The sequence below is a fragment of the Bacillus rossius genome, chromosome 8 (genome assembly GCF_032445375.1).
Source record: "Bacillus rossius redtenbacheri isolate Brsri chromosome 8, Brsri_v3, whole genome shotgun sequence".
NCBI lineage: Eukaryota > Metazoa > Arthropoda > Insecta > Phasmatodea > Bacillidae > Bacillus > Bacillus rossius.
Genome location: NC_086336.1, coordinates 62191720 through 62200349, shown reverse-complemented (window position 1 = coordinate 62200349; position 8630 = coordinate 62191720). Strand labels below are relative to the sequence as shown.

Genomic DNA, 8630 nt, shown 5'->3' with positions numbered 1-8630 from the left:
GCTGTACAATTGGCAGAGAGAAATGACATTGAACATCCTTTCAAAGACGGAATTGCTGGGAAAAAGTGGGTAAAACTTTTTCTTAAACACCACAAAACCAAACTGTCAGAAAGGAAGCCTACTGAAACATCCTACAGCCGGGCTCTCGGGTTCAGCAAAGAAAATACAGAGAAATTCTCTAATGTTCTGGAAGATATTTATGAGAAAGGTAAATTTTCTCCTGACAGAATTTACAATGTTGATGAGAGTGGAATTACAGTGGTACAAAGTAAAGTAGCAAAAGTAATTGGCCTTAAGGCGATTGGTGCAGGGTGAAAAACAGTCATGCGTCAGAATAAGCTGAAAATTGGCTTATTTGCTTCATAAACGCTTGCTTATCAATACTATATAGTCAGCCGGATCGTATATAAGCTAGCGGGTGAGATATCACAATTTAGTGGCGAGACAGCTCTCGTGGGTGAGGGGTGTCGAAGTTGCTCCGCGGCCTGCGATCTAGCGGACATCGCTGGAACGTCTTGCAAAACTATCGTAGTCTCTCTCTCTCCCCACATTTGTCCGCGGAGCGGACAGAGGGAAACAAGCCACGAAGGGCCTTCTCCCCCATCCCCTGTCAGAATCCTCGCAGCGCACAGCCGTGATGCGATAACCGGTTTTAGCCAGCCTTAGGGCAGATTTCACCATCGCCGGTTAAGGAGTTTAAACATTGGTTAAGAACACTTAAACATCGTTTAGTTGTGAATTATATTTCACCAAAAGTTAAACAGTGTTTAAGTTCGTTAACAGTTGTTTAACATTAACCGCCCAAATTCGGGCGGTTAAGTCTTAAACAGTTGTTTTAAAGAGGAGTTGTGTCTCGTAATGGCCGCGCGAATGTACGATTTAATTTTTGAAGAGGATGATGATAATGTGCGAAGAAGGCCTAGATGGGTTCAAGAAAGATCAAACTATCTGGACGATTATGATGATGTTGACTTTGTCAAGCATTTTCGGCTCTCGAAGCATTCAGCTGAAATCGTGCTTCAGCAAATTGAACATCAGCTATCTTTTCCAACACAAGAAAAGTAAGAAAAAGTTGGTTATTTATTGTGTGATCTAATGTAGGTATATTGAAATTATGCGCATAAATTTGTGTTCCAATGATTGGTGGAAGGGCTTGAAGCATTGAATATCTTCGTCACAATTTCCCAAGATTTATTTTTTTCTTTATTTGTAACGGCATCCGTTTTTTTATTTTCTATTGTACTCGCGTGTTCTTGAACCAATTCAACTAGCAGTTCCTTTTCATACGAAGTAAAATTAACAGAACGTTTGCGTCTCTCACCCATGTTTCAAAACAAATATTAAATTTCAATAGCGCACTTTATTTTACATCACACCAAGCTGCAACACATACGTAACAATATAGCATCGCCACCGCCTTCTTTATATGAATCTTCTAGGCGAATAAAACTTAAAACAAGGTGTAACTAATCAATGGTAAGAAATGCGTGGTGAAATGAAAAAGCTTAACGGTTGTTTAAGAACGGAGTGTTAACTTTAAACAACCGTTAGTTAACACATTGTTTAACGACCGCATGGTGAAATTGGCCCTCACTTTCGTTCGACCCTCAATGGCAAACGAAGACATAAACACAACCATTGTAAAATTCTGAACATATGAAATTTTTAACTTATTTAGAGTCGACTATGCTTGTGTTATAATATAAATACCTATCTATTTTTAATATAAAATGTATATATAGTATATTATAATATATGCCTATGTTTACTGCTGTAGACATTGTGCGTATCACCAAAAACGCGCAGTAAAGTCATCAGGCACAAACAGACTGATAATGGGAATAGATCAGTGGCGTAGCATTTGTGTGTGTGGGGGGGGGGGGGGGGGGGGGCGGAGAGGGCGGCACTTTGGCCGGGGCGGCATTTCACAGGTGACGGTAACATAAAGTTAATGTTTTTCAAGGTTTTTCCCCGTAAATTTTTTATTGTTATTCCCATATATCCATGTACAATATTCAATGCATGGATATTGCAAGGTTTCTCAATAACTAATACTTAGGAAACTTATTTGGTTTCAATTTTAATTTAAACGAACATCTCTCCTTGACAATTCTTTGTACTTCGCCGTAATGACTGAGCGTATCTCTTTATTTTATTCAATCGTGTTTCAATTTGATACGTCTTACAAGGTATCGATGACTTTGAGAAAAAAGCGAAAAACGAACACAAACTTTTTCGCGGCCTTCATATGAAACTATACGTAGCGTACATATTGAATTTCTGCGTATCTAGTTTGCAGAGCTGTTCGTTTTATGTAGGCGATTTCTCTTTCTCCTATCGTTATTGCATTACGTTTTCTCTGTAATTTTTTTAATAGGTATTCTGCCATCTCTGTCATGTGTGTTTACCTGTAGAATAAAATGCAATATTATAAATTAATTTTTTTACAAACATGTTGTTCATATGTCAAAAAATGTCATTTTCAAATTTAAGGTTACTGTTATTCAATAATTACCATGCCCCAATTTTTTATAATCAATTAGAAAAATAAGAGGACGGCAAATCTGGGATCCGCGCCGGGTGCTAGTGACCTGTGCTACGCCTCTGGAACATAGGCCAGTTCCCGAAACGTCGCAACAGTTTTGTCATTGGAATCCTACCGTGTTAGTCGGTGTTGTCGTTATGTTGTCCATATTACCTTTTTTTTCCATCGTTGTTCGTATGTTTTGATTATATTTAGAATATTAAAACAAACATTTAAATGGCTCTAACTGTATGTACTAAGGGCGTAAAGGTGTTGTTTCGCGTGCGTATTATGGTCACCCATAGCAGTAAGGGTTCAATAATTTTTTCAGACAATATTTTTGTATAATATTTAGAACGTTTAAAAACTTTGGATGGATTTGCTGAACTATACCTGCTAAGAGGGTTAGAATTTATCAATCCCTCAAAACTAATTTTTTCATCATGTACAGCTAAAATGCGCGTATCGAAAATTGGTTTAGAAAATTTTTCGTTTTAAATGATTAAAAATTTTAATTGATTTGATACTGTGTCTAATAGTGGAGTTACGTTTTTTCCTCCACCCTCTCTGTTTTCTATCCGTACAGTAATAGTTAGTCGTACACAAACATTTTTTGGAAGACATATGTGGATAATATTTAAAAGGTCTGCATGAATTTTCAAAGCAACTGTTACTGTGGCTACTACGGTAATAATATTTTTTATCGTTTTCCTTTCGTCCATATTTTTTTGTCTTCCCGCTGTTATTGTTGTTCGTTTAATAATTGTTTCAGACCAATTTTTTTCATAATAATAGCCAGTTTACAATATTTGACACCAATTGCAAAAGTCTACAATTAAATGAAATTAATTTAGAAATATAAAAACTGTATGCAACTATTGTTATAAAGCTATTAGTATCGAATTCAAGAAATATGGGTGAGAGCTAAGAAATTCGATATCGTAAATGAGCTCAAATATTGTTACCAATTCCTCTTTAAAGACTTTATATTTATATAATATATAACACTTGAAGACTAAATATCGAAAATAAAGGATGTTTTTTCTTTCTCACTATTTTTCTATTCACTTAACTCTTTTTATGCATAGACATAAAATGATTAGTCATAGTGGTTAAAGTTAATCCTTTGCGTGAATATTCACTTGCACCTAACTCGCTGAGCGTCGGCAAGTGTAAAATAAGTACATATTTCACTAGAATTTGATTTACTCATAATAAAAATTCATAACTACACTCTTAACCTAAAAAATTGTTTCTGTTATTGATCCATCTTTAAATTACCAAACTGCGGAGGATACACAATCACTATGTTGGGTTGGAAGGTTGTTAGCGTAAAGCTTTTTAATTTACTATTTTCTTTTATTGCTAACAACATTGTCATTCACAGGTTACAATAAATAATTAATATTGCACGACAGGTACAAAACTTGTACATAGGTATATATGCCATACACTGCCACGCATTACTAACAATTAAAAATTAAAGGACATACATTATATGAACATGAACATAAATTGAATATATGCAAGCACTCATTTTCTTTAGCCCATAGAAATATATTTTCCATGATAAATTTGTAATTTATGAAGTACTTATTTGACATTGTTGAAAGTTAGATTTATTAATTAATATTGAAGGTATGCACAATTTGCATAGTAAAATATATATTAATTATTGTATTTAAAGGCACACACGTACTTTGACATGTATAGGAATCTTAGCTTACCACAAAAAGTCGAAAATGTCATTCGCAGCATACCGCAGAGAAAAAAGTGTGAACCTCTATTAATTTATCAAGCCTTCCAAAAAATACAGTGCAGTGGTTACATAATAACATTACAATAAACAGTAAAATAAAGACTCATGTGTACTTAAATTAAGAACAGTTTTATTTCTAATTTTGTTAAAGCATTTTAATATAGTGTGCAGCACTACATGTACATCCCAAGACTGATAACACACCACTTCCAAATGTTTGTTTCTGTTTCTCCACCTTCTAGAAATTTTACATAGAATGAACTTACTTTCAGACTGTTATTTTTAACTGTAGTCTGGAGATTACACCACAAGTCCATGGAAAACATAACGTATTTAAAAGAGAAATATGTATTATTAGTCTGGATTGCTTTCTCTAAATTACTGATTAAATTTTCAAATACAACAAATTATATACTAAAAATAATAAAACTAATTAGATTCAAGAACAAAAAGTGTCACATAACTAATAAATTTTAAAATGTCTTCACTTCTTTGTTAAGTTTCTTTGACTTTGCTTCTTCTATGTATTCAGGATCTCTGCATTTCAGTCCACGAACATTCCTCGGGTCAACAATCTCAGGAAGAACACAGTTAAAGTAAAACCGTTCTAACTTCGGAAGCATGTCTTTTTTCCAAAAGGTCTCGTCGCACTAAACGTGGACGAATTCGGTATCAAAGTCACAAAATAAAATCAGCACACACGGCTTCCTTTTCGAAATATTCAATTGTCCTTGAATTTGGTAGAAAAAAGGATGTGTTCTTTTCAGTTCCAACATGTCTTCACTGTTAGTGTGAACACCTATGTTTTTTACTTTGGAAGCCTCTCGTATAGATTTTACAGGAGAATTGTTAACTTTAAGGTTGTTGATGGAAGGGAAACATTTAACTTCAATGATAGTGTCGTTCTCAACTGTTCCATCCGGACTTGCTCCAAGATAAGGGTACGATGGGTGAACAAAAAGTCCACAAGGGGACACTTTTTTTTGGAACTTATTTTCGTAAGCTTTAATTGCGGTACTTTCATGCATACGTCCGTACCGTATTGCGCCTGTGTTGATATCTTTGGGGTTCACTATTGAAACCACCATATTGTGGCAAGATGTGTCACATCTCATTTTGCAAACTTTAGAGAATGACGATGCAGTCAGTCTGTTTAGTCTTGCTTCCCTCCAAACAACATTACAATGTTGGCCGACCGTATTTCTCTCCAGTTCATGACACAGATGTTCGGAAGAAACTGAACTTTCGAGCCGCTTCAAGACCTTCGTTTTCTTTCTCTCCATTTCCTCTGTAGAAATATCGGGTTGGGCAGCTTCGGGTCCATAGTCACAATCTGGCTGAGAAAATACACATTTTCTTTTGGCAGATCTACGACTGTCAGATAACCTTCTTTTGCGATTCCTTTCAAAAGCTGTCGCGCGTGCATTTAAAACTCGCTTTGTCACTGAACCTGGGCTACGACCTAATAGAGTTTTTACTGGTGAAAGGTGCCGTTCGGACCTTTGATGTGTGACAGACTAGCACCCAAGCAGCACCTTTTGTACCGACCACTTTTTGAGACATCTGTCCGTTTGCCACCGGAAAATTTTGAAATCAAACTCATGAAGCGTTCTGCTTGGTTAGTTGTTTTATTACCTAACAACTTGTCAGCCTTGGTAATGAGTGGGTCTAGTGCTTTCATTATAGCTGGCCATATAGTTGTTGCAGACATAATTGGAACATTGTTTAGCTCGCCCGTACCTTTCCTGACACAAAATGTGTCTCGGCAATTCTCGTGATCGCCAAATACGTGGTAAGGACCATTCTTCAAATCTTTTTGCAGCATAGTACTATTGCACTCTTTATTTGCAGAAGCAATAGCTGCTCGTGCCCCTCTCGTCAATCGAGGAATTAACTGGGACAATTGACGCCTTGCAGTGATGACGTGAGTGGTATCCTTGGTAATGGCATGTAGTTTGCTAGTGTAGTTTCTTATCATATGGTTGGCACATTCCAATTTCACTACATGTCTACCATATGAAACACCTCGCTGAATCTTCAGATACGAACTTGAATCACCGTCACTGATAATGTACAAATAACGTACCCCATGCATCGATTCGCTTTCTTTAAAACCTTGTACAATAATTTCTTGTTCCATTCCTGTTGAAGTTCCTTTATAATTTTTGTAGCATTTATGTGGCCTGGATTTGCTGCCTGGTTTTTCTTGGTTGTTACATATATAACAATACTTGTTGCGTATTCCAACGTACAGCAAACCATTAGTTTCGGCTCCAATTATGCAAGCCTGCAAAAAAATGAAATATAAATAGGAAATATATAAAAAATACAAACATTGTCATTAAGCTCTTTGTTTGGAATAAACAAACAGAGGCGAAAGTTGCGTAAAAAAATTCATTATTGCGGCTTGTGGTACTAAGAAAAACAGATGTTTCTGTATGTACATGTGATAAAGTTTCAATTGCATAGTTCCATTAAATAACAATGCAGTTCTTAAGATTAAGTGTATTTATTGGTGTTATACAATTAATGTAAGATTAAGTGGTTACCGACTCCGTCCTCAGTAACTTTTTGAGTCATGGCTCTAACATTGAGGCCGTGACTCTATTCATATTTGTGTGAAGCTCTGGAGCCGTTGCTCTGGCCCACTTGCGAATGATTTGCGACGCCCGCCGACAGCTCTCTACCTGTGACACACTCAATGGAAACGCATTATGTTGGGAAAATGGAAAAAAAAGGTTGAAAACAGTTTTTGTGTACCTTATGTGCGTAATTTTATTGTTAGAATGCAGGAATATAGTTATATATATATATATATATATATCCAAGTCGCAATTTGATTTAATTATTAAGAAGTGATATAATGATAAATTATAACGATGTAAAAGTTATAAATCTACGAAATGTCTAGCATAGAGCTTTCATATGACACGAATTTCCCTTAACATTAAACGTATTTATTAAATTAAATATTTGGTTCGAAAAAAAATTAATAGGAAACCTTTATCACATAATAGGCTATAGTCGTGCAATGAGTGTACTGTAAAGTGTCTTCTAGTGTGGAGTTTGAGATGGAGGGAAAGAGTTTTCACGAGTTTAAACACGGCTACCACCACCATTGGTCTTCACGCCGCATATGTTTAGCTATCAGACACGCCTACATTTAACACTCAGTGACCCTTCCTTACTCCGTATGTAAAAAATATAGTTTACCTTGTTTTAAAATAACATATACGATTAAAACCAGAAATAATAATGCTAGTATTATTTTGAGCTGACCTGATTCTTGACAGTAACAGCAGGAAAATTCACAGGATAGCAACAAATTTTAATTGTGTACAGAAATTTTTTAGCTTATTGCATTTGCAAAAAAAATGTATTTATTACATTACAAAAAAATGTGTACAAAACAGGCGTATAAATGGGTATTAGAAATTGTTTTATTGTTTTAAAGTATGTGGATTCGAGTTCTGGGTAGTAAACACATTGAAATTGGTTAGATTTATTTCCTACGAAACTTTACTTGCATAATTTTGGCAGAAACATTATAAGCCATTACAAATAAACACTAACAATATATATAAAAATTCTAACAAATACTTACAACTCCTGATTTTGCAGTAAAACCATGGCCGTATGATCTTGTACACCAACCGCCATCTTGATAGACTGTAATGTAAGGGATTCCATCTTCATCTATGTTGCCCTTCTTTAGAGCGATTTCACGTTCTTGGACTCCATTAGCAAGCATGTATTTTTCCAGTTTGTCTTCCCATGCCTAAAAATATAAATAACAGGTTAGTTGTTGCTGTTACCTTTATTTTGATTCATTACAGCCAATGACAAAAAATATTTATTTCTGCAGAAAAATAATCTAATATGTACTATTAAATGAGCAATTATTGTGTGTGTATGTGTATATGTAGGCCCTATATATAGACACACATATGGGCAACTCCGAATCGGCTCTAACTATTTGATGATAATTTATATTTAGTAAACGTGTTGCCTTTAAAGTTTATCTTAATAGGTATCTTCCCTGAATAAAAGCGATTTTAAAGCAAAAAATATAAGACGCGAACGATGCTCGGTCGCCCAGGTACCAATATTTATATTATGCAAAATAAAAAACAAACCATAGTGCTTTTTCCTACCTTTTCAACTCGCTGTTCATGTCTCGTCCATTTCCGTTTACTCATTACAGGGACTTCCATTACTGCCATCATTTCTTCTACTTGTTGGTGTCCAATCCCAACTGATAATGATCCCCACACAAATAAATCATTTAATTCCTCTTCTTCTTTTTCCGTTGAAATTATCCTTGTTTTTTCACACATCATGCATTTA

At 35.2% G+C, this 8630-nt stretch overlaps 1 protein-coding gene across 1 annotated transcript; it reads right to left on the bottom strand.

Annotated features, from left to right (window-relative positions):
* Positions 1-5757: 5757 nt before the first annotated feature.
* On the bottom strand, positions 5758-8135 carry LOC134535386 (uncharacterized). The gene is made up of 2 exons (XM_063374459.1): positions 7888-8135; positions 5758-6570 (listed from the first exon to the last, which is right to left on the bottom strand). Exons 1-2 carry the CDS (start codon positions 8032-8034, stop codon positions 5758-5760), a joined length of 960 nt encoding a protein of 319 aa, XP_063230529.1. The 5' UTR covers positions 8035-8135.
* Positions 8136-8630: the final 495 nt, after the last annotated feature.